At 34.9% G+C, this 27,339-nt stretch overlaps 2 protein-coding genes and 1 pseudogene across 2 annotated transcripts; 1 reads left to right on the top strand and 2 right to left on the bottom strand.

Annotated features, from left to right (window-relative positions):
- The first annotated feature begins 1,030 nt into the window (after positions 1–1,030).
- On the top strand, positions 1,031–15,598 carry LOC113234928 (glutathione S-transferase 1-like). Its single transcript, XM_026470449.1, has 7 exons — positions 1,031–1,055; positions 6,750–6,902; positions 8,456–8,514; positions 10,283–10,430; positions 11,689–11,882; positions 13,125–13,258; positions 15,531–15,598. The coding sequence occupies exons 2-7, from the start codon at positions 6,762–6,764 to the stop codon at positions 15,596–15,598; spliced, it is 744 nt and encodes a 247-aa protein (XP_026326234.1). The 5' UTR covers positions 1,031–1,055; positions 6,750–6,761.
- A 241-nt stretch (positions 15,599–15,839) lies between these two features.
- Positions 15,840–22,447, bottom strand: LOC113234927 (annotated as a pseudogene).
- Positions 22,448–22,502: 55 nt separating this feature from the next.
- Positions 22,503–25,350, bottom strand: LOC113234922 (cytochrome P450 6B5-like). Its single transcript, XM_026470443.1, has 2 exons — positions 24,009–25,350; positions 22,503–22,712 (listed from the first exon to the last, which is right to left on the bottom strand). The coding sequence occupies exons 1-2, from the start codon at positions 25,348–25,350 to the stop codon at positions 22,537–22,539; spliced, it is 1,518 nt and encodes a 505-aa protein (XP_026326228.1). The 3' UTR covers positions 22,503–22,536.
- Between the last annotated feature and the right edge of the window lie 1,989 nt (positions 25,351–27,339).

Raw genomic sequence — 27,339 nt, 5'->3', positions numbered from 1 at the left:
GCAGCTCCATACTTCGCACCGCATCGCAGGCGATACCGAAATAATATTAGTAAAACATTTTTACTAACAATAAATTTGTATTATTTTACTTAATGTAAGCTTGGGTATAAAAGTATTGAGTGTGTCACGAAGAAAATTAACACTAAAATAAAGAAATTTTATACGCATTGATGATGTAATGGGTATGTCCATTAAAGAAAACGTTGAAAAGTAATAGTAGAGCTCCTTTTGAAAGAGTTCGTCCAGGGAAGTACTGCCACTTTTCCTATTTCTACCACCAAGCAGTAATGTGAGCATCACTGCTTTTCTGTTTTGAAAGGTAAGGGTTTTGGTGAAATTACAGGCACATGGGACTTGTTTAGGTTCTCGGGTTTCTCTCAGAGAAAAATTTAAGTATACTGGTATCATAAATCTGGCATCAAAGTACATTTACTCAAATATTTTATATGCCCGTAAAAATATACATAATTTCAATAAGAAGGAAGATATCCATGACATTAACCTTAGAGCTAAGTCCAAACTCATGGTACCATGATTTCGTTTAACCAAGGTACACTACTCTTTTATGGGGAACTGCATACGTTTTCACAATAAGATTCCGGAGCATATATTAAGATTAGCATTTCCTAAGTTTAAAAACTAAACTAAGCTAAACTAAATTGAAGACTAGGTGTTAGATAAAGATGTATGGAAACACGACATGGCTCTAGATTCCACACAAATTTGATTCAAACGGTGTGACCTCCTTACACCGTCATCTCACCTCTTTGTATCGCCTCTCTCCGCTTGTATCCTATCATTTTTTTTTTACATGTATTTAAATTTGAATTGTTCCATCTTCCTTCACTTTCTCATTTTGTTTTCGTACCACGGTCACTCCCAGCTCGACCGCCACAACAGTCGGAGCTGTTCCAAATTCCATCGCGAATAATCGCTAATTCTGGTTCTTTACTACGTTTGTAATCATTTAATAAGCCAAATCATGTGTAATAATTTATAAGCCTACAGCCTTCATGTATCTATTTCTGTAATTCAGTTTCTCGGCCCATTTAGGGGTAAGTGCCTTAATAATAAAGTGTAGGGAGTGTTTTATACTGTTATACCTGTTTTTTTACATTTACCTTTATATTGTTACAGCCTTTCTTTAAACTTTACTTCTTTAATAAATTTTGTGGACCGGAAGTTTCCCATTTCATTGCCGTGAACCTGTTCACGGCTAGTTAGGGTTACAAATTTATTTACAAAGAGCAATCCCAAGAGTTTGAAGCTCGTTCTTTTAAGGGAAGTCAGCGTAGTGAACGAGCAGTAACTTAAATATGACGTTTTTAAGTGTAAATTTATTTTTATTTTTTGACTTTTTAACTGTCGCCTTAAGTCTCAGGGTGATAGGCGCAGTGGTAGTGTTTCTCAGATTTTTGCGATTTAAAGTCTGAGTGGTACTGCAAGTGCTATGGACAGGCGTGTCGTTTAACACCAGACACACTTTTTCACAAGATTAACACCAGACTCACGATTTGTTCTTCCTGTCACTTGACATCATGAGAAAGAGTTGGACGCAGATGCAAAGAGGACCTCTTTGGAAATAATTTAATGTGTGTTGATCACATTTCGCTATTTGAAAGTAAATTTAAAGTTTCAAATTATTTACATTTATTTAGTAAACAATATTGTTGTTTTTAATTAATTTATGTATTTTTTAATAATAGGCAATGGTGAGATAATTAATCAAACACCACATATTGCAAAATAAAATGTACTGTGCAACTAATAACGACTTTGTCAGAAACTTTCCGTTAAATGTGCAATTGTAGATAAATATATAATTGGTATTAATGTCATCTGCCTGCCTAGGTCATTCCCAACAAGCATAGACCGGGGTTATTGTAAATATCAGCATCCGCGCATCCGCCTCAGCATCCGCATCCATTGATGCTGATATTGCGCATATTTCAGTAGTGACGACCTAAAAAGCACGCTGGAATGATTTACAAACCTTCCAGAAATAGACTATAAGCCAAGAAAGATTGATTCTTTTGTTAATAAATATCACAAAATTGTAATAATTATTTATAATAATATTTTATTACTATTCCAAAGAAAATATAAAGCTTTTTCATGTAGATAGGTTCCGTAAGAATGTATACATTTTTCGCGTTTTTTTAAATACGTAAAACCAGCATCTGTTGATGTGTAAAAAACCTGCATCAGCAACAATCCCCGTATAGACAGCCGCATCTGTCCACTTTACTACGGTACTGTACTCTTTGACAATATTCAACACTAAAACAAAACACTATTGATAGTATTTTGTTTGGAACACAGCCATAGTCTTTGAATCTAACCTTTAAAGTTTCTACAAAAGAAATCTAAAGTGCTGCCATCTAGATGACACATTAAATATTACATTGCAAAGTAGCGAAGGTTGACACATGACGTAGAGATAACTGGACCTCCCCACTACTCGACAACCGAGCGAATTAGTAAATAAGATTGTGTTATTCTAACCTAAAAATGTAGAGAGGTAATTAAAGTGATAACAAATAACTGTAAACTTTTTGGAGGAAAGGTTAGTACTTTTTATTTGTTTTGATAATATGGCTAGCATGAGTTTTGTAGAATAATAACAATAGGTTCTGTATAGGTACTTATTTAGATCACCTTAATCAGCCACAAAGTAACTGTTGAGAAAGTTATAGGTAAATCAGCAATTTATTGAATTTTATTATACATAACTATTATATTTTTACTTGATTTCAAATAAAACTTTGTGAATGTTTTTTTCATGTTTTCTATAACTCTTACTGAGCCTGTAAAATATACATGGCAATAATACAAAATTCCAAAGTACACTGCTGATTTTCAATAGTCCGTGATAAATATGCCCCTCATAACAATACAATAAAGATAAGATAAACAAGACCCAATTTCTGCACCGGCGAAGTGCTAGCAATGAAGAAAAACCTATCGAAAACTCTGAAAGTTTCGTACTGAATGATGATTATTTAATTATATAAAAAGCATTGGCTTCAGAGCCATCAACTTAATGGTGACAAATAATCAAGAAACGCACAACGTATGTACATACAACGTAATATACATAAACTAAAAATTAATTCGTATAAAAAATGTAACAAATAAAACTCCTCTGATTGATGATAATAATGCTGGTTTAAGCAAACATTGGGACGAAAGACAGAGATAGCTTTATACAATACAATAGAGCATTATCTGTCTTTAAAGTGTTATTTTATAAACAAAATATATAACAAAATATGAGAACAGTCAGTTTTGAGAGAATAAAAAATGGCGTGTTTTTGGAGTTTCAGTTTTTGCACAATTAGTTTTTAGTTTAAGTATTATTACGTTTTGAGTTTCTTAATTGTTTGTTGCTTGTTTTAGCTGATGGCTCTATAGCCAATGTCTACAAGTCAATATCAACAAATAAATAATAAAATCAGTTTTGAGAAGAAAAAATGGCGGGTTTTTGAAGTTACAGTTTTTACACGAATTAATTTTTAGTTTAAGTATTTTACGTTTTAAGTTTCATAATCATTTGTTACCTTTTTAAGCAGATGAACATTTGTAGCGATGTTCGCGTTTCTTTCCAGTCGCTCTTTTTATCTTTTTATTAAGTACATTAAAACTCTGAACGGCTCTGCAACTGTTATGGACAAGCGTGTGGCTTACCATCAGGCATACGACTTGGTTCGTCCCGACACGTGGTATCACAAAAAAGCAATAACGTTTTCAAACTCTGCAGACTTCAATTTTGATCTAAATACTTTCAAAAATTCACATTCTGCTCAATTGATTTCGGATATTTTTGAATTGAATGATCCATAAATCTTAAGCCTCTTTAGATAAGAAAATTAACACACCGTCTGGCCCTGACTTTATAATATTTATAAATATTCTGTTATTCAAAATTTACCTATTTAAAATAGTCATTTTAAGTATTTATGATATCCTATAGTCTTACAAAGTCATTCCACCCATCTTTGATTTTTACTTATCTACCTCCGAGGCCGAACGGTTACCTTGCCGGACTGCCACGCAGAGGTCCTAAGTTTGATTCCCGGGCCAAGAGAAATATTTGTATGGCTTACATTTATTTCTCTCGTGAGTTTGGGTGTAATTTGTGATTGTGTATGTGTGTGTCCATGGCACCCGCGACACAGGGTTTCCGTAGTGCGGGCCTATGTTGAGTGTGTGCGTGAAAAAATAAAATAAAATTAAAAATTAATAAATTTGGAAAGTTCAACTTGTAGGTCCTATTTTAGAACCAATTAAGGATTCTAATTGTTTAGACCTATTTCATTAATCATCTCTAACATAAGGATTACGTATGAGATGAAGGCGGACAGGTCGTTGCCTTTCTTGGATGTCAATATGACCGTGAAATCCGATATGTCTTTAACGCATTGTGTTTACTGCAAACCAATACACACAGATAAATACCTACCGTCTCATCACCACACACGTCACTTGCAATCCGTAATGATGACGTTATAAACAGAGCTTACGACCTTCGTTACTATGAGCATCTCGAGCAGGAGCTAGATCATATTCAGGTAGTGCTTAGACAAAACGAATATCGAATGAACCGACGACGAAAAGAGCCAAAAAGGAGATATAGGCATCCGAAAGTGCATAGACGTCCAGCCTCCATGCCCTATGTCAAAGGAGTGACCGACACGTTGGGCCAAGTTTTACGTCAATACTATGCCGACAATATACCTACACTCCGGGCATAAAGGTAATCAACATGTGGGTACCCCGAAGGGCGTCTCTCCACTTCAAACGCCTGGCGTCTACAAAATTAGAACGTGCATGAACGTAGAGTGCCTTTAAAACTAAAGAATAATGTCCACTTGCACTAAACTTAGGTATGTCTGAAACCAGTACTTGCAATGCAAAAGACACGCAATTGCGGTAAGAATATTACCAATTTAAGCATTGGTTTATCAACTTTCATATTTATTCCAAGTTTTGTAGATTTCAAAAGTCAAAATATTTATTGCTTTCATGTGTTACATAATGTTCTTAAAATTAAAATAGTATAAACATGACCCTGTTAGGGCGCCGCAATTAAAAAATATACAATAATTAAAATTTAAAAAATAAAAATAAAAGAACACAATAATAAAGTATTTTTAAAACAAGCTTTTGTTAATAAATTAAACAATGATAATGATAATAATAACATAACATGATACTTTTGTTGCAGAATGGTACGAAATGGAGTAGGTTGGTAGTTATTCTTCAAAAAACTGCTTCAAGCTGTAGTAACATTTTTCTATTAAATGTGCCTTTAGTTTTTTGGTGAATAAATAATATTGGGTCGGTTGGGTCGGTATTATGTCTACAATGGAAACACGATTTCTCGCGCGAGTCCGCGATGGCTATTAACATAAACCGCGAGATTGTAGGATACGTAGGTATGATTTGAGATTTAAAAAAAGATGGCTTCATCTGATTCTTCTTCCGCTAACATATTTAATAATAATAATTTACGGGACATGTTACTTACGTTTTTGCCGCATGTTTCCCCACAATCACATCGCGAGTTTGCGATGACTCGCGCGAGCTACTAATGGTAATTTATAGTGGAAGTAGGTCGGCAAAATTTCAACTCTAGTACCTTCTCGTCGGTTGAAAACCACCTTAATGCGAAAACTTCATACGTACTTTCTCCCACAAGCAAGTTGCCTCACCACAGGTCTTTTACCCTGAGATAGTAGATGACAAAATACATAGGAATAATGCCAGAGATTAATGCTATTAATAAGCGTATTGTACGTACATAATATTATGTGAAATTTATATAATAATTAGTAAAGGATATAAACAATTAAGTAAACATAATTAGAGATTTATTAATTAAATCAAAATATTATATCTAAATCTATAATCCAATGCAGGTGAATGACATGTTAAGAAACTTTTCAAGCCAATTTGATCTAATAAGTCTATAATCCAATGCTAGTGAATGATATTTTAAGAAACTTTTCAAGCCAATTTGATCTTTAACGTAAACTCACTTAATCTTACTTCTTATACAAAGAAATTATTATTTCACCTCTCTACCTCGGAAAGGCCTTCTTTCTCATTAGAAATATGCGTGCAAAAGCGTTTTTTGCAAAATGGTTTTGAAATTCGTACTTGACGATAGACTGTGGTGCACCTAACTTTTTGTTTCGATGAAAAAAAAAGATAATGGCACGTTCAACTACGCGATTTGTTGTTTTATTATTTATGTAATATAAATCCGTTAGTATATTTTATTCTTATTATGGTTGACATTAAATTGACAATGATAACAGTTGTGTTTATTAAATTTATTAATACATCAAAGAAATAAAATAATTTCAATAATCCCTGAATCACACTAAATAAAAATACAAACAAGAATAAAAATTGATAAGATGTAAATTCAGAATGCATCCGAAGATAAACTTTTTCTTTTAAAAAAACTGATTTTTTTAGTTCAACTGTTTTTCTTTCGTCTGCCATTTTCCTAGCTATAGTGAGGTGAAAAGTTGTATGTTTCGCTCGGCAGCAACGCCTCGTGGCTTGAAACCATCGCTACGCTCAGGAATCTATTTTCAAATCTTAGCTTCCTTCGCTTGCTCAGGTTTCAATACAAGCACTCGCGTCAAACAACAACATTGCAGCCTTTCATGACAAATAATTATTATTATGATTTAAAACTCCTAAGCTATTTATAAACAGTAGTCAATCAATTCCAGAAATAAAACAAAATGGCGCGTATTCTATACAAGATGGACGCTAGCCCTCCAGCACGTACAGCAATGATGGTGGCTGATCTAATCGGTTTGGAGCTCGAGTTAAGAGACTTGCACCCGCTGTTGAGAGAACAGGACCAGCCGGAATATTTTAAGGTATCATATTTAGTGGGCAGATAAAAGATTAGTGCACAACTTAACAAACTATAAACAAAATGTCATGTGATGTACATAAAAGTAGGGGGACTGGAAATTTGTTCATTCAGTTTCAATTTAATCAGAATTTACAAAGCATTGGTGTCATCCAAAATCGGCCTTGGTTGGTCTTTTTCTCGCACTTTTGCACGACCAAAACCACCTAATTATAACAAGACCAACCAAGATTTGAACTTGAACAAGATTGTTACGTCAAACTGAGATGTGGGCGTTGAGTATTTTCTTTCATTTGGTTTCAAATCAAAACCATATTGATAGACGTTCTCTAATATGTCACGTAACTGCCTCTGTGGCCGAACGGTTACCATGCCGGACTGCCACGCTGAGGTCCCAGGTTCTATTCCCGGGCCGGGAGAAATATTTGTATGGCCTACATTTATTTTTCTCGTGAGTTTGGGTGTAATTTGTGGTTGTCTATGTGTGTCCATGGCACCCGCGACACAGGGTTTCCCTAATGCGGGGCTACGTTGAGTGTGTGCGTTATTACTATCGGTATCAAATCCACAGTTTCTTTTAACAACAAAGTGAATTGTTTGTTAGAACACGAATAATTACTTTGTCAATGATACATTTTGAAGTAAGTACTTTTTTAGGTACTCACATAAAATAATGCGATCTAGTGTAAAAAAAAACAAAAAATCTTGGGAAGTTAGCTGATTTTGAACAACAAAATATACAGAAAATGGAAAAACTTAACAAAAAAGGAATGAAGCAGCGTAGGTGGTGAGGCGCTCCTTCAAGCGGGTCATACCCTGTACCCATGACATACGCTAACTAGTATCGATTATTAATATTATGCGCGGGTTTAGCATGTACGCCTAACCAATATAATCGTAAAAATATTTTAAAATATTGTAATGTAAATTTTTCGTCATTTGGTTAGCCTTCACTATGTCGGTGTAAATATTCTATACCTACTCAAAAAATACTTACTCTGTTGCGTTGTTCTAAAATCCAATATGATAGTTTATTTATTTATTTATTAAGACCAACACCAGGTCTACTGACTGGAGTTAAGTCTCATGTTGATTTTGTATTCTTCAAAGCATATACGTTCAAGAGTAGGTACTTTAAAATTATTTAAAAAATGGTACAATAGATTGTACAAAAAGCATTTTGTAAGCAGTAGAGCTCCTTGTGAAAGAGTTCGTCCAGGTACTGCCACCTGACCTATTTCTGCCGCCAAGCAGTAATGTTAGCATTACTGTGTTCCGGTTTTAGGTAAGGGTGCTGGTAAAATTACAGGCACATGGGACTTGTCAACTTATGTCTCGGAGTGACGGGCCAGTGCCAGTGTCCTCAGATCTTTGCGATTTAAGCTCTGAGTGGCACTTCAATTGTTATGGACAGGCGTGTAGCTTACCATCAGGCGCACGACTTGTTTTTCCCGTCACTTGATATTATTTTAAAAAATCTCCCAGTTTATTTGCATTGAACTTATGAATTTCTGAAGAAAGTTGTAATTAATTAATCATACAATTTTATATTTCCAGAAAAATCCTATGAGAACTATTCCTATATTAGAAGACGGTGATTTTTGTTTAGCGGACAGGTTCGTACATTTTTTACTTTAATTATTCTTAAATGTAAAGTAGTCTTAGTAGTAGTAGTCTTATGTAAAGGATTTGGACCCGTGACATGTAGTTTTATATAAGTAATCTTTCTGTCAATATCAGAAATATCGATGTAAACGTTAATAATCGCGACATAATTTCAGCATTCAATGCCGAGCTTTACACACGTTGGAAGGAAAAGGGAAAGACCGCGCGATTAGCCTTTACACGAGCACTCTCGTTACAACGAGAGGTACGAGAACACTCGTTACAACGAACACGAGCACTCGAGCGCGAAAGAAGGTTTAGCTTAAAAAAGTTCAAACAAGTAAAGTAAATCGCGCACGATTGCGCGTGCAGGCTTTGCTCCTGATCACGCGCGATTGAGTGACCGTATAAAGGCAGCTATTGCCAACAGTCCTGCAAGCACTGTTTTCAATAACACTAATTGCACACAGCATTTTTTAATATAAACTGAAACTTATATCTGACTAGGATAGTGTTTTGATCGTGTGTCGTTTCAAAAACACGTAATTTTTCACCAAACTGTCCACGAGTTTGCTAATTATTACAAGCAACTTTCTTCATATTAAATAGTTACATCTAAAAGTAAATAAAGAAAAATATTTCTTTTGGCTTACTTAGTTTGATGTACACGTGACAAAATGATAAAAAAAAAATCTTACTCCTGAATAAATCGTACACTTGTTATAATACAGTAACATGTGATTATACGTCAAAAATGCTTTTATCACATGAAAGTCATAAAAATAATACGAATTAAAGGAAACGAGTTATAAATTGTACATAATGTGAAATGTTATGACTCTACTTAAAAAAGCCATTGACTAATTTTCTTCATAGAATATTGAAAACCTCTCGCCTGAAAAGTCGCTTGCAGTTCTGGCCTTAGTAATAATAGTATAAATTAATAACGAAACTTAGAATAAAACACAAAATAGAAACAATTAACTACATTTCAAATGGACGTAGTTAAACAAAAAGGATCCAATGCACATCCAGTCACATCTGAGTTATGTCAGTTTGAAGTTTAAAAGTGTTTCTCACTCTTGTTTCATTTCCAAAACTTATAATCTCATGTAACTCCAGAGATATTTATTTATGTTGGTATGTTGGATTTTTTGCTGATCTAAGAGGTTAGACTTTAGGAACCGTTTGGTACAGAGTCACGAGCACGTCAAGCTTGGCACTTAAGACTCAAATCCAACTTTATGCCGCTTACGATAAGAACGGTCCGAAGTACAAAGTGTCAAGCTTGACGTGCTCTTGACTCTGTACCAAACGGTTCCTAAAGTCTAACCTCTTAGATGTAAGACGATTATTGCACTGCCCCACACCACGCAACGGAGTGCGCGGGACGAGACGGATCATGCGCCCCGCACTCCCGCGTGGAGACACGTTGTCAGTGCGTTATACGGCGCGTGTTCTCTATATAAACCGAGGTACTTCGGTACCACGTTAAAAAACGCAGCTCCGCACACCGTTGCGTGGCGTGGAGAAGTGTAATAATCGCCTAACAAAAATTATCTCCACTAAGTTTTTTTGTAAAGGGACGTTGGACGATGCCTCGTTACGTTACATTAATAAATATATTATAAATATTAGTGAAATGCAGCTTACGAAATATCCAAACGGCATCCCTGGCTAGTAAGCCTGTTCTCATATTCTTTTCCACATTGGTATTGGCTAGTTGTCTAATATCATAAATTGTAATTATATACGTTACAATGTTAAAACTAATTTCAGCCACGCAATAGCAATCTACTTCCTAGAGAAATATGGAAAAAAAGAACATGAATACTTGTACCCTAAGGACGAGAGAAAACGCGCGACAATCAATCAGAGATTGTTCTTTGACTGTGGTATTTTGTTTCCTAGATTACGAGATGTTATGGTAAGCAAAGTGTGATTATTTTAAAGATTATTTATAGCGTAACGACGATGATGGCACAAGATCTCGTAAAAAAGAGTGTTCTTAGGCTTTTACTTGAAACTGCCTTAAAATCAAAATAGATCTCAGAGTGGTTAGACACGGTGGCTTTTAGCAGCAATGCAAACGCGCGTTCGTAAAACGCGCGCTTGCATCGCTGCTTACAATCACGCGCGTGTGTAAAGGGAGACTATTAGCGACTGTATCGCTATTGCCGTGTGTAATCGCTCTTAGTAACATTTGGGAAGAAACTAAAAAAAAGGTTACTTCATTGCTTTACGCAAGGTTCTATCCAGTGTAAACGTGTGTTCTAATGGTTCTAATACTAGTTTTTGCCACTTTTTCGTTTATGTGTTTGCACGAAAGGAGCCACTCCACACGACGTACCATCCCTTTCCTGTATGTCTGGCTCATCCTGGGCAATAATGAGCGAGTACCTTACACCGATTGGCAAATCCTTTCACCACAATCGCAAGCGTTATAGTGTATGCCATAAATATGATAAGAAGACAAAGAAACAGACATACACATCTTTGCAAAGTGTCACTCTCACACTCAAATCGACTCCGAAGAACAAAGTGCGATGTGATTATACAGTGAATAGAGGTTAAAACATAATCTCGTTTTTCAAAAGGCCTATATAAAGGTGTTTTCAGATTTTTTGTGTATTTATTATTTCGTTTCGGAAATATAAAATCGAACAACAGTCGATCTTGACTGTAGTTATCCGCAGTCAAGAACAACGAACGAAATGTACAATGTCCCGAGAACAAACAGCATCTTGCACATAGGTCTTTGTTCTACGGATGAATCGAAATATCACTTTCCTTTTTCTGTTCTTCGTCCTTTTTCCTTCTTCTGATTCACAAACAATAATAACATATCAGAAATAAATTCATCAATAAAAACAACATCCAAATCCATCACCCATGTCGTGTAAAAGATGTAGATTACACAAGTGAACATCTGTAACAACCTCAAGGCGTGCATTATTACGAATTCGCAACGAGACTAAATTCAAGCTTCCATTTTCGCAACAATGTACATTGAGCCTAAAGCCGATCAATGTAAACCCTAAACACACATATTCCATTTTATCTTAATTAACTAAATAATTAGTTGCGACAAATGGGAGGCAGTCTTTATTAATTATATATAATTATTTTTGTAATTTTTTTCGATATATTTCTTTTGTTTTAAAGATGTTTATTGGACTTTCCAGGCTCCAACATACACAGGAAGAATGACAGAACTCCTAAGATACAATAAATTAATGATAGACGATGCGTACAAAACGCTGGAAGCATATTTATCAGAAACGTTGTACCTGGCTGACCATGAAATGACTGTAGCAGACATCTGTGCTGTTACTACGGTTTCTACCTTGGATGGTTTGCACCCAGTCGACGAGAAAAGGTTTTATTTCCTATAAACATGGTATTATAAGATCAATTCATACCCTTGGAATAATAAAGCTACAGGAAAGAAGTGCCACATGGCAAATTTCAGTGATCAATGAAATAGTTTTTTTATTATCATTTCACATAATAACAATAGAAAAATTTGGTAGGCACTTTTTCTATCTTTTTAGGAAGTCGAGCACATGCTCGGGAATGCTCGCACATTCCGCGGAGGGTTTTGGCTCGTATCTAGTTTTATTTTATTTATCATATTATACATTATACTATATATAATATGGTTACAAAAATTCATTTCCATTCCGTTCCACCGCAATATAAATTGAGCCTAAAGCTCTAAAGACGCGCGGCTGCCGAGTCGCCGTCGCAGTTGCGCCACTGCACTGTATCGCTTTCTACAAGGGCCGTTTATTGGTGATCATACTAGCATGTCTTGAAGAATTGTTGATATTGCTAGTCATATTTGGATGCTGATAAGCAATAACATGTCAATCAACATGATCATAGTTTTGCTAAAATGACACCTAAAGATTGTTTCGTTACGTTTGTTCTAAAATTTAATGTAATATGAAAACTTTGCTGTAGTCGCCTCAGGAATGATGAATTGTTGTTATTTATTACTATAATTCCCCAACAACTTTTAACAACAAGTTTTAGTACTAACTATCAAAAACAACGAAAAATCATTAGGTGCCATTTTCGCAAAACTGCGATCCTGTTGATTGACACGTTATTGCTTATCAGCATCCATTTATTCAGCATTAGGCAAATATGCTTGACTTAAATAATAAAGTAATTGTAAAGTCGTTGAAAAAACCAAATAAAAGAAACGACAACAAACACATAGAAAAATTCGTGAGGTCCGATGGTACGTTCTGTTGCTTAGTTGGTATAGCGTCTGGCACGGTATGCTAGAAGACGTCGGTTCGAATCCGGCCGGATCGAAGGATTTTTTCTGAGTGTTCGATATTTGTATCAATAATTATAACACAGGTTAAATATTTAATTTATCAAAAAGAATCCTAAAATCTCTTCAATCTCTATAATCTTTTTGTGTAATTAGATTGGCAATATTGACACCTAAGGGGTACATAACCGTAAACAACCGTAGACAACTGTAGACAACCGTTAGATTGCAGGTTTATTGCAATTGCCAATGTCGGAAATAGCAATTACTCTTTCCTTAGTTTTCCTAGTGTGTTAGATCATTGCTACTAAAAATAACATCAACTTTTTCCAGGTTCCCAAAAGTAAAACAATGGCTACAAACGATGTCACAAAAAGATGTTTGCAAGAGGATCAACGAGGACGGGTACAAGATGCAAGTTTTTAACTTGAAAGCTACAATGGAAATTAATAAAGAAAAACAAGTGGAAAAGAAAAAATCAAAGGCGAAACTTTGAAAAAATAAAGTTATTTTTGTAAAATTGATATATTAAATCTGGGAAAGGGGCCGTTTGTTTAAATAAAAGTATGGTTGAATTTACAACTTAATTAATGACAACCAAAAAAAATATGATACTTTAAAAAAACCAATCCCAAAGTTTATGGAATTACATCTATTTGCCAAGTTATATTGAAATCGGTTAACGGAAAGTGGAATTAAATATCCGGATGCATCCCCTACTTTGCCACTCTAAGATCTGGAATATTTTCTTCAAATTTGAATTACCCCCTTTCCAACAAAAAGAGAATCACCGAGTTCACAAGTTTCGAAATAATCGCTTAAACATACGAACAAAAATATACAATCTATTGAGAACCTCCTCCTTTTTTTGAAGTCAGTAATAAACAGATCATTGCTTGCCATAGACAACAAAATATGACTTTAAATTCTAATCAGTGAAGTCAAGAACTTCGAAAAACGTTTTTCTATTGGCGATTCATCATTTATTGAAAATGTTACTGCTGTCGCCACTATCAGTTTTTATCTATCACTATCTTGTCGGCCTACTAGCGAAGGACCACAAATGTACGGCACTAAGTAGAAGTTGCAATGTATTACGTATCATGCAGCACACTCTCGTTAGCATATTTGTTTTCTCGAAATTCATACAAAATCAAAATGATTGATTGAAAATGAATTATGCATATTCTGATTACAAAATGACTTAACTATGGGAGGCAGCGTCTCTGTTCATTCATTTACTCACAGCCGGGCGTGTTCTGAAGCGTAGCAGTGGCAACTAAGCGTTTCGCTTCGACATTCAATGGAGAACGGCTATGGAGTGGAATTCCCTGCCTGCTGATTTGTTCCCTGAACGTTAAAACTTTGACCTTTGCAAGGCGAGAGTGAATAGACATTATTTAGGTGTGCATACTCCATCGTCGACTTCATCGTCACTTTCCATCAGATGAGATGGAAGTCTTAGCAGCAGTAGGGCCCTTGTGAAAGAGTTCGTCCAGGAAGTACTGCCACCTTACCTATTTCTGATGTTAGAGTTACTGTGTACTGGTTTAGAACGGTAAGGGTGCTGGTGAAATTACAGGCACATGGGACTTGTCAACTTATGTCTCAGGATGACGGGCGCAGTGGCAGTGCCCCTCTGATCTTTGCGATTTAAAGCTCTGAGAGGCACTGCAACAGTTATGGACAGGCGTGTAGCTTACCATCAGGTGCACGACTTGTTCGTTCCGTCACTTGATAGTATAAAAAAAGTCAAATGCGCACTTATTTTTTTAATAAAAAAAAACTTTGTTTTTTATATTACATTGAGCACGCGAAGTGGGTACACTTGCGGCGTCTATTTAGATATATAATTATGTCTGTGGCTGAAGAGGCTTTTATTCTCCTCATTGCCATGGACTTTTATTATTGATTTTCTATCTTATAAGGTAGAAGAACAATAAGGTAAAATGTAGAATACACTATGATGTACTCTACATTTTATATCAGAACAGATACAAAATAGTTTATAATCATAAACAATAAATATGTAGAGTTAAGGCGATGGTATTTACAGCGTATGTTAACTGCATCTATGGCCGAACGGTTACCATGCTGATTGATTGTCCCAGGTTTGGTCCCTTAGTCGGGAAAAATATTTGTATGGCCTGCATTTATTTCTCTCGTGAGTTTGGGTGTAATTTGTGGTTGTCTGTATGTATTCATGGCACCCGTGAAACGGGGTGCGTTAAAAGAAAGCGTATTGAAAGAAAATAAAATAAATTCATTCATTGTTAGTTCTTAAATAGCAAATTTGATTAACAACAAATATATTATTATAAAAGCGTAGGTTAAAAAAGGTATTTCTCAATTTGGTACAGCAATGGTGATCAGGTTCTCCCGTTGAGAAAATGTATGCTTGTGTTGGGAAAGCCTCGCAACTAGGCTTATAACTGAGAGCTTGTAACAAATGCAACGTTAGTTAATTTGTTACTTGATTTATTTGTAATTTTGTTCGCTTTTTTGAAACACAAAGAAAATAAACAGAAGTATATTTAAAATATGCTCTAGTTACATGAATAGAGATTTGTGGCATGCTGTTTGAAATCATGGGCACTTATCAAAATAACTTTAAAAAATCATGTCATTATCAATTATGATTCCTTTTCAATTCAATTGAATTAAAACAGTGCCATCAACAATAGATAAATACTAGATCCTACTAGATCCTCTTGACAAATTTTATTTACAAATCCCCAGATGGAGCTCATAATAACCGATGTCCGCTGGCCTTCATCTCTTTGGGTGATTACAAGGATCCAGTCTAAATTTGGACAAAAGTTTCGCGTCAAACATCATGAGTTGAACTTTTGCTAAGCGGAACGTTGAAATTATTAAATGAAAACGTTAAGTTTACATCGCTATAAGTTTCATTTGGGAACGTCATAATATGTGTTGTCCACAACCATACATTTTCAATCATGAATGGTTCTTTTTTTATGAAATGGGATTCGTCCTCCAGTCCCCTCTTGCAAGTGCACAATGTAAACTTTTTCGTTATCGCAAGATCTACACCTGTATTAAATCTATGAACATTTTAGGTTAGACTTCGACCTAAAATTTCACTTTTCGCCGAAAATATCGTGGAATAAATGTCAAAATATTTCATAAACTTACCAATACAGTGTCGTGGTCCAGTACCAAACGGCACGTACGTGCAAGAATGGCGATTCTTAGCGTTTTCCGGTGTAAATCTCTCAGGATCAAACACCTCAGGTTTCGGATAGTATTTTCTGTCATACTGAATAAATACCAGACAGTGATACAATATCATCATACCTTTGGGTATAGTCACAGCTGTCCCAGGAATAGCATATTCCTTTGATGCGATCTCGACAATGGGATACATTCGAAGTGTTTCGTCAATACTCTTCCTAGGTATGACATTTCCATCAAAGAATCGTAAGTTACTTTCCCGTTAGTTTTTTTCAACATTTCATCGATTTCTGCTGTAACCTTTTCTTGCACATCAGGATTTACAGTTAATTCGTATAACAGAAAAGTTGAAGTGAAGCCACTGGTCTTGTAGCCCGCTGAAAAAAACATTGTGTAATTGTAAGCTTGTGCCGCGACCAAATTATCGGTAATAGTCAAACTTATTATCTTATTGTCTCCTCTGGTTTTGCTAATTTCACCGTCCTTTCTCATAGCCAAAATTAAATCCATGAAGTCGTTTCTTCCCACAGGTTCTCCGTTTCTTCGTTTAACAACTGCTTTTACTATATCAAGGAAAAAATGCTTCACTTTTTTAGGGAATAGTGAGCTTCCTATTTTGTTAAGAATACCAGGAAAAGCCATATCTAGTGCTACAAAAACATTTATTTCGAAAATGAGTTTGTCAATCTCAGTAAAAGTTTCAAAAATTTTATCATTAATTTCAAGGTCTAAACCAAACGCAGTAGCCGCAATCGCAGAAATAGTGTATTTGCGTGTAAGTTCTGTAATTTCCATTTCTGGTGTTTCACAGTACATTTGCACAATATGATGAACATGTTTATTGGCATATTCTGACATTAGATACGACAATTTTTTGATCTTTCTTTTGGAGAAGAGAGGACTGAAGGTGCTTGGAAGTACTTTCCAAGATTCACCATCAGAGTTCAATAAAAAATTACTTGGAGCCAATATACTCCATATTGGCTCCAAGTAATTTTTTATTGAACTCCACACCACGATCGGTAAATAAGTCGAAGTCCTTAATCATGATTGCCTTTATAATATCCAGATCTCAAATAAGTAGGGTTGGCGTCGTCATTATGTAAATTCCAACGATTTTTTCATTCGGGAACTGTTCGTAGATTTCTTTGATCTCATCTTCTGCGCCTATTTCTTTCTGAGTGCTGTCTGTCTCATATTTCCAAACAAGGGTACTGATTTTGGGCCGGCGACATTTTTATTCTTCGAATAGCTGAACGTTCTTGTGAAAAACAAATAAAAGACGTTTTTAAAAAAGTAATTACAACATTTGAAATTCATCTGACTGTCACTTGTTTTTATATTGTAGCGTCATTTTAGAAATTGGTTGTCTACATCACCATGGATTTAACTCGTGAAAATTTTCGTAGTATGATTTTCTACGACTTTAAGTGTAATTTAACAGCTCAAAGGAGCTTTGATCGGCTTCAAACTGCTTTTGGCGATGAATGCTCTTGCATGGGGCAAGACGACTATAGCTGGTTTGCAGAATTCAAACGCGGTAGTATGAATCTCAGTGACGAATTTCGTGATGGTCGCCCGTCCACTGCTGTGAACAACAAAAACATCGATGTTGTGTGCCGTATGATCAAAACAGACAAGTATGTGACATACCATGAGATTCGGGCATCTTTAGGCTTAGGCATTAGTCAAATATAATCAATACTACACAAACATTTGTGTGTCAAAAAGCTGTGCTCTCGGTAGATCCCACACAATTTGACTGAGGCTCAAAAAACGGATCGCGTCACTTGGTGCAATGTTATGCTTACCAGATTCAACGAAGGGGCGTTAAATTTGGCATGGGATATAATAACAGGTGACGAAACATGGATTTGTAGTTACGATCCCAAAACAAAGCAGCAATCGAGCGTATGGGTCTTTCGAGATGAGCCGAAACCAACCAAAGTGGCGCCCGTGCAAAATGCCTCTAAGCGGAAGATTGCTTCCTTTTTTAATAAAACTGGACACGTGGCTACTGTTGCTTTGGAGAATCATTGTACCGTGAATAGTAATTGGTACACGACCATTTGTTTGCCGGAAGTTATTGACTAACTCCGTAAAAATAGCCGTAAACGCCATATCATCTTGCACCACGGTAATGCCAGTCCAGACAATTTTTTTTTTTTTTTTTTTATACATGACAGGCAAATGACTCCACTCCAAATGAATTTTTGAAGGTGAACAACGTTGACCTTAAAAGCCATCCCGCGTACAGTCCCGACCTGGCACCTTGTGACTTATTTATTTCCAAAAATTAAGAACCAGTTACGCGGTCAACGATTTTCATCACCTGAAGAGGCTGTCGAAGAGTATGAAAAATGTTTCAGAGATTGTCACGGACGAGTGGCATAAATTTTCAGAATTGGTTCATTCGTACAAAAAGTGCATTAACGCTAACGGAGAATATTTTGAGAAAAAACGATAAATTCATTTCTGACCATTTATTGTATTTTTTTCTTTTTTATTGAAACTTATAATGCGCCGTAATTAAAATTAAAATTAAGTAAACTTAAATACCTATTGATCTTATATTTAGCATATCTGTAGCATTACGAAAAGTACAATATAAACATGTTGATGCTTGAAAGGATTTTACGCTACTGATTACATTTATACTTACGACCGAAAGTACATGGTGTTGATAATTATATATAGGAAAACACTGTTGATTATTTTGAAGTTATAGGATGTCGTTCTTTGTTAAGGACCATTGTGAAATTTAAAATATGTAATAAAAAATTGTTTGCTGACTACACATCCTTGATTTTTAAAACAGGCAGACATGACATTAACTATGACCATATTAATGATACCCTCTCTAAGGTGGTTTATTGGATTAATGCTAACAATTTATTGCTTAATGCCAAGAAGACAAAGTGTGTTAAATTTGAATTACCTAACGTAAAATCGACTAGTCCAAGCATAAAAATAAACGAAGAAAAGTTAGACCTTGTTAATAAAGCAGTTTTCTTGGGAGTGACCTAGATAGTAAACTTCAATGATTTCCACATATAACTTCCCTAGCCAGCAGATTAAGCTCCACTGCATACGCAGTCCGCAGAATACGTGACCTTACCGATGTTAGTATTGCTAAACTAGTTTACTTTAGTGGTTCCATATTATAATGTCCTACGGGATTCTCATGTGGGGTAAGCGGCAGACATTCAAACCATATTTGTGTTGAAAAGTTTAAGGAGACTGGTATCATGACTGTAGCGTATCTAATTATTTATTTTTGGAGTCGGTGCCAACCAATGCAAGTTTACAAACTTACTGTGTAGCATTAGAATGTAGGTGTTTCTTTGTTTTTTTTTTTCATTGGTTGGCACCAACTCCAAACATATATAATTAGATATTGTACATATTTAAGTATCAATATTTGTTTTAGTGGTAAGACAAAACTTCAAACCGATCAGTAGGTAGCACATACAAATAACAATATTTTATTAAAATTATTATAGTAATGGTTTGGACAAGAATTGTCACGTTGTAATTGTATAAATAAACCATAAATGTAGTTAGATTGATTAATAAATTATAATACTGTCGATTTAATAATCTCAGTACAGAGTACTAAAAAAACCGACCTCAAAAGTACGTGGAATTACATCTATTTGCCAAGTTTTATTGAAGTATCCTCTAGTTCGCCACTATACAGGACTTGACACAGGAGATAATAAAAATCGGTTCTCACTACTCAAAGTACTTTGAGCGAGAAAAACGCCTTGAATTGGAGAACAGCAATACCAACCATTAAAATAATTGCTCCTTAAGAAAAATTTATGCGCTATTTATAAAAATGAATGTTCATGCGTGATCAGCTACCCTTAGAGGTGAATGATTTTCTTCAAAATGAAATGGGACCACTATGGATGTACCCTCTTTCCAACAAAAGAAAGAAGAAGAAAGAATCACGAAAATCGGTTCACAAATACCGGACTTATCGTGTAACATACATACAAAAAAAAAAACATACAAAACATACAAAATACAAAAAATACAAAAAAACATAAAATACAAAAAAACAGTCGACTTGAGAACCTAATATAAAAATCGAAACTGTTACATATACATTCGTGTCACAATAAAACGGTAAGTTCTGTTTCGATCACAGGACATAGTCACCAATGCTTGCACGCAAAATCGACTGACGTACAATGCAAGTGCGTGCAGCTACAGCAGGTAACAGAACTAAAATATCTGGGTGTCATAATTGATAATAATTTTAACTGGGGTCCTCACATTGATTGGGTTTGCAACAGATTACGAGCTATATTGGCAAAATTTTACATCATACGTAATAGAATATTTTTTAATATTAGAATCACAATGTATACAGCACTGGCTGAAAGTATAATATCATATGGATTAACGTCCTATGGCCGTACATTTCTTCTCACTTAGAGCAAATATATAGACTGCAACTGAGACTATTGAAAATGATACTACCCTACAATGTTAAAAATAAAATAACCAATGATAACGAAATATTTAACTATTGTAAAATTATCCCTATTCATGAAAAATTTAGACTCCAAATTTTAAAAGAACAATACTTTCGATCTGAAAATCAACATCCAATATCTCACAATATAATTACAAGACAAATAACCAAAACAATATTGCAAAAGCCTAAATTTAACAACTACTGTGGTAAAAGAACATCTGAATATATTATACCACAACAAATTAATCAATTACCTAAAGAAATTCGTGATCAAATCAATACTAAAAATATCAAAATCATACTCAAAAGATATTTTTCAACACATACAGATACATAATGTTCAGACACTAATTTTTGTCATAAAATTTTACTCCATAACTAATGTCTATTTACATATAGTAATAATACATATTATTTATAAATACTACATATACTATAAAATATAGACATTTAAAATTAAATTTATTCTTTACTTAATGTGCTAACATTTGTTTTTGGGGCGTCCTGTATACTTGTTAACAAACCGGTTTCCGGACGGTTCGCTCAGTGTCTAGTCGAATAACAAAAATACTTTGCCGTCTTCACTGTTGTACAAATGTATGCCTCCAAATAAAGATAAAAACAATGTCTACCTACTTATAAGAGTTTGTTTTAATATTTTGTATTGGTTTGTTCGTAGCAAGGAATGAATGGCATCGAGACAAACCCAAGTAGGGTTTAACGGTGTTTTACATTATTTATGTATACTTTTTTCTTAAAACAATAAAGTAAATTAATTAATTAATTAAAATTGCCATATAATTTATATGGCAGTTAGTGACTTCTTGTAATAAGCCGACTATATGCAATTACGCCTTAGTACCATTGACTTACAATTATATGGACGTCGGGTCCGCGCTAAAAAGTGTCCGCACTTGTAAGGCGCTAAAATCGTATACAGAGCGCGACACTCCGCTTTAGTCTTCATTTGTTCTACTGACAGCGCGATACTGCGATGACATTACAATTTAAATTTCGAATAGGTTGACTTGGGACATTTTTTTCGTGGTTTTTGTATTAGACCCGTCGTCCATTTATTTGTAAGTCAATGCTTAGTACTCATTTTTTGAAAAATGTCACATTCTCACTCGATAAAGAGTCACGTTGCGATTGCTATGACTTTTTAATAATAATACTTGAAGAAACGCTATTTCTGTTTGGTGATACGTGTTGAATTTAGTACATCGTCGTCGGTGTGCCTCAATAGATGAAGATAACCGAATAATTGTGCTCAACATGTTCTCGTATAGGCAATGTTGTTCCGCAAAGTTTGATCGCGTACACCACAAATTTCAAGTACATTACCGAAGTGTAAACTACAGCAACTACTAAAGACTGAGAGTTAGCGTCGTCTATTTCACTGTTGTCTTGAACAGAAATGGGCAGTGGGTTAAAACCCAATCAACCCGCTCGGGTGTTAACCGGGTCATTACCTAAAGCGCTTTTAACCAATTTTTGCTCAAAATCGTGGGCGGAAATGGCGAATACAAAATTTAGTATAATTAATAAGAACGCACACACGCAACATAGCTCCGCACTAGGGAAACCCTGTGTCGCGGGTGCCACGGACACACACATAAACAACTACAAATTACACCCAAACTCACGAGAGAAATATATGTAGGTCATACAAATATTTCTTCCGGCCCGGGAATCGAACCTGGGACCTCTGCGTAGCAGTCCGGCATGGTAACCGTTCGGTCACGGAGGCACCTCAAATTCCATACTTATTATAAATTTCGACGTAAAAAATCTTTTTTAGCCAAAAAAAACGCAACTCCACCAAATACGTACCTTGCAATCCTGTGAATTCTCACTACTAAGGATGTACATTAGGATTAACTTTTTATGAACATCTATTCAGATGCATACGATCTAACGATTTATTATATCGATTCGAAATTTCGATTCCGCTATTTTCCAAGATGGCCGCCATACATGTGAATTTTCTGTTCTTTGGCGTCATTTTTCTCCCAGAAGACGGGCGAGTGGGTAAAGATGATGTAGTGTTTTCTTAAAAAACTAGTTCCTATTAACAAATCTCAAGGACAGATCTTCAGGTGGACCTCGTAGTAATCGTCGTGCATTGTACTTCATGTTTTTGGCCGACGACGGTGTATTGTCAGAAGGTTCCAATCTAAACTTGGACAACAGTTTTACGACGTACATCAACACTTGTAACTTCCCTAAACGCTGACCTAAAAACAAAAAACAAAAATACTGTGTTCATGATATAGAAAAAGTAAAAAAGAAACAGTCAAGTCTTATTGAATTGCTCACAAATTATATATTTTTTCCATCGTTTATGCTAATTAATTAACAATGTAACAAATTTTCAAAAAGGCTCTTTTTTATGTAGAGTTTTAACGGCTTTGGCATAATGCTATACAGCCTATTATACATTTTGGTTTCACTTTGTAAATATCGTCGCCTTACTTTCTCAAACGCGTATCTTAAAACACAAAGTTACTGAAATGCAAAGAAATTATTGTATAGGTAATTATACCAGTTTTGCAGGCTGATTTCACATCGTATTTCCTTCATATTAACACACTGGCTTTTATCTTAAAGTGATGCATCTAAATTACGACTCTTGATAAGAAATTTAAAATAAAAAGAAAGTTTTGCCATCTCCTGAATAATCCTCTTTCTAAGATACGAGTTTAAGAAAGTGAGGCATCGATATGTTTTAATCTTCATATTGCATCAAAAGTGGAAATGATGTAATTGTAAATAACTTCATAACTTTTTACGTTTTCATGGTTTTCTAGTAGAGATGGCAGGAAGCGGGGACGAAAAGGTTCTGTTTCGACAATATTGTTTTTTTTTATTTTCCTTCAGGTTTTCCGAGTTTTCCTAAGGTCTGAAACCATACTGCCTAGTCAATAGTTTCTCTTTTTTTTTCAGTACATTGCTTTCTGTTTAATTCAGCAACAAGTATGTATAAAAGAGTATCTATACCCCTGAACATTTACTTTTGTGGCGGTCACTGTAGTATACGTAGTATTGCTACATGGTGATATTTACATAATCCCTAAAATCTACACGTTTCTAGGTACTTTGTCATAAATTTGTAGAAATATATTTAATAAAATATAAATCATTTGAAATTATAATGTTCCCTTTTTGTTTTTAAATAAAGAGAATCCCGAAAATTTGTACGTTTCCTTAGAGGCCGCGAATTTCAACTTTTCGTTGTTCTGATCACAAAAGCGTAGTTTTTGCAGGGAAATAAAGTTCTTCCATGTTTTTATGTTAGAACAAAAAAAAAATTTGAATAATCAGAAACAAAAGTCGAGTCACATGGTGTTATTGTATGTACAATTTGTATTGGCTCGTCTAATATATTTGTTTTTCATTCTCAAATGTTCTTAATACTAACTCTCATTCTGCTTCGCACTCACAACCCAAGAGTATTATTTAAGCTATTCTACTATTTGAGACATTTCACATTATTGAATACGTCATATATTTATGTACACCTAAATACTTACCAACGCAATTTCTTGGTCCAACACCAAACGCCAAGTAGGCGCAAGAATGGCGATTGTTTGCATTTTCCGGTAAAAATCTATCAGGATCGAACACGTACGGATTTGGATAATATTTTTCATCGTAATGAATACCAGAAGGTGACACGCATACTAACATACCCTTAGGTATCGTAACGTCTGTGTCAGGAATCTTATATTCCCTCAATGCGTTCCTTTGTACAGCAAAAGACTCGACAACTGGATGCATTCGAAGGGTTTCGTCAAATACTCGCCCTAAGTATGACATTCCCATTAAAGAATCATAAGTTACTTTTCCGTTCATTTTCTCTAACATTTCATCGATTTCTGCTATAACCTTACTTTGCACATCAGGATTTACACTTAATTCGTATAACAGAAAAGCAGTAGTCGTACCACTCGTTTCGTAGCCACCGAAATAAAAAAAGAATGCTTGTGCCGCGATCAAATTATTGGTAATAGTTAAACTGATTGTATTATCTCCTCTGGTTTTGCTAATTTCACCTTCTTTCCTCATAGCCAATATTAAATCCATGAAATCATTCCTGTCAGTAGGTTCTCCATTTCTTTGTTTAATGACTGTACTTACTAAATCTTCAAAAAAAATTTGAATTTTTTTAGGCAATACATAGGTTTCCAGTGTCTTTATAAGACCAGGAAAAAGCATGTCCAATTCTAATACAAAATTCGTTGAGAACATAAGTTTGTCAATATCGGCAAGTTTTTTATAAACATTGTCATTTATATCAAGGTCTAAACCAAAAGCAGTAGCCATTACCGTAGCAATAGTGTAGTTGCGTGTGAGCGGTACAACCTTCATTTCTGGTGGCTCAGAGTGCAATTGCTCAATGTAATGGACATGTTTATCAGCGTATTCAGATATTAAGTAGGTTATGTTTTTTAGCTTCCCAGTGGAGAAGATAGGACTGAATGTACTTCGAAGCACTTTCCAAGTTTCGCCATCAGCGTGGAACATATTGACTCCAAGTCCATCTTTGCCGAACTCCATACCACGGTCGATAAATAAATCGAAGTCCTTAATCATTATCGCCTTAACAATGTCAAGATCTCGAATAAGCAGGGCTGGCGACGTCATTCTGTAAAATCCAACTATTTTTTCATTTGGAAACTGTTCGTAAATTTCTTTGATATCTTCTCCCATGTATTTCTCTCGGAATGCTGTTTGTGCGATATTACCAAATAGAGGTACTGGCTTTGGGCCGGCGACATTTTTATTTTTCCAATAATTAAATGTCCTTATGGAAAATAAATACAAAATACAAATAACCACCAATAGCACTAGCGTCACATACAACATAAACATGTTGGTGCTCGAAAGAATTATGCACTACTGATTATATATATGCTGAGCTTACGACTTTAAGCCATGAACGTAAATAAAAAATACATGGTGTTGAAAATTGTGAGCGATCTCGCAGGTATTTTGAGGTTGTAAAATGTATTACAAAAGGTGTGACTGTGTGGTGATCGTACCAGTAATTAGAAAAATATGTACATTGCGTAATCATTTTTGGTTCTTGACACAGATACGATTAAATCGCAAAGATCTGGGGGGCACTGCAACCGCGCCCGTGACCCTGAAACAGAAGTTAACAAGTCCCACGTGCCTGTAATTTCACCAGCACCCTTACCGTTAAAAACCGAAACGCAGTAGGTAACGCTTGGCGGCAGAAATAGGTAAGGTGGTAGGACGGACTCGGAAGGAGCTCTATTGCTACTAAGACGATGAATGAGATATATATATTTTATTTGGTTGATTTTCATTGATATTATTTTTATCAAGAGTATTGCTTATAAAAATGCACATGAAATTTCTGAATTTTAAATAACACGATATGAAAATTAAATAAAAAAAAAATAAATAAAAAGTCTAAAGATAAAAATGATGGAAAAAGTTATTAAAAATGACAAGAAAATGAGACGACAACAACGATCTGAAATATGGTCGGACCTTTCTATTATCTAAATGTAAGTAGTATTTATATGCTTATGCCTATATTGCTTTTAGATAATATTGACCCATTTTATTTACGATGCTTATCATTTATCAAAAAGATACCTATACAAAACGTGATAAACAGAATAGCGCGCCAGTTTTGTACAAAAACCTGTTTAGCAAAAAAATATACATATATTCCATTTAATTACACACTAATTGTTCTTGGAGATACATTTTTTGATACAATTGTTCTTGCATATACATTCTTCTGTCAATGTCTTCCTTCTATTTAGGCTCAAGTCACACGTGCGCAGAGTCGAAGCGTCGCGTCGCGTCCTGTTTTTCAACTACACCGCCTGGCGACGCGCGAGTCAAATACAATAAATACTACACAATCATTTGGGTGTGAAAAAGCTGTGCTCTCGGTGGATCCCACACAACTTGACTGAGGCTCAAAAAACGGATCGCGTCAATTGGTGCAAAGCCATGCTTACCAGATTCAATGAAGGAGTGTCAAATTTGGTGTGGGACATAGTAACAGGTGACGAAACTTGGATTTATAGTTATGATCTCAAAACAAAGCAGCAATCGAGCGTAAGGGTCTTTCGAGATGAGGCGAAACCAACCAAAGTGGTGCGCGTGCAAAGTGCCTCTAAGCGGTTGATTGCTTCTTTTTTTAATAAAATTGGACACGTAGCTACTGTTGCTTTGGAAAATCATTGTAGGAGCACACTTTATACGCCTTAAAACTGTTATATCTATAAACAATTTGATATGGTATAGATTTAGATAATAGTTCTCTATAAATGGTTTTAGAAAAAGAAATTGTCTTATAGACTTATGTCACTCAAGTCAAAATTTTAAAACCTTAATAAGTACCAAACAACTTCATTAAGTGTAATCTCTCTAAAGATTTACTCTTATAGTCCTTATTTTAAGTTCATCTGTAGAACAACTGATTATTTTTAGTAAAATTGTTCTATACACGTCCAGTAGAGTCTATTAATACTCTAAAAACTAGTGTTCTTAAGTTTATTCTAGATATATTTAATTTATATAATATATATAATATAATATATTTATTAATTTATATAATATAATATATTTAATATGTATTACCATAATACATACATACAGACATATCGTCACGCCTGTCTCCTACCGGGGTAGGCAGAAACTATGAACCTCCACCTGCTACGTACCAGACAAACCACCCTCGCCTCCACCACTCCCATCAGTCTCTTCATACATGCTGTCTATTATATACTTAAAAAAATTGCAACTATTTGTGTCATATATTCCAGTGATACTGAATGATACTAAAAAAAGTAATATTAAAATTTGACTGTCGTT

Source organism: Hyposmocoma kahamanoa, unplaced genomic scaffold, assembly GCF_003589595.1.
Source record: "Hyposmocoma kahamanoa isolate Upper Pololo Valley unplaced genomic scaffold, ASM358959v1 86, whole genome shotgun sequence".
NCBI lineage: Eukaryota > Metazoa > Arthropoda > Insecta > Lepidoptera > Cosmopterigidae > Hyposmocoma > Hyposmocoma kahamanoa.
The sequence above is the reverse complement of the archived record's forward strand: the minus strand, read 5'-3'. Positions and strand labels throughout refer to the sequence as shown.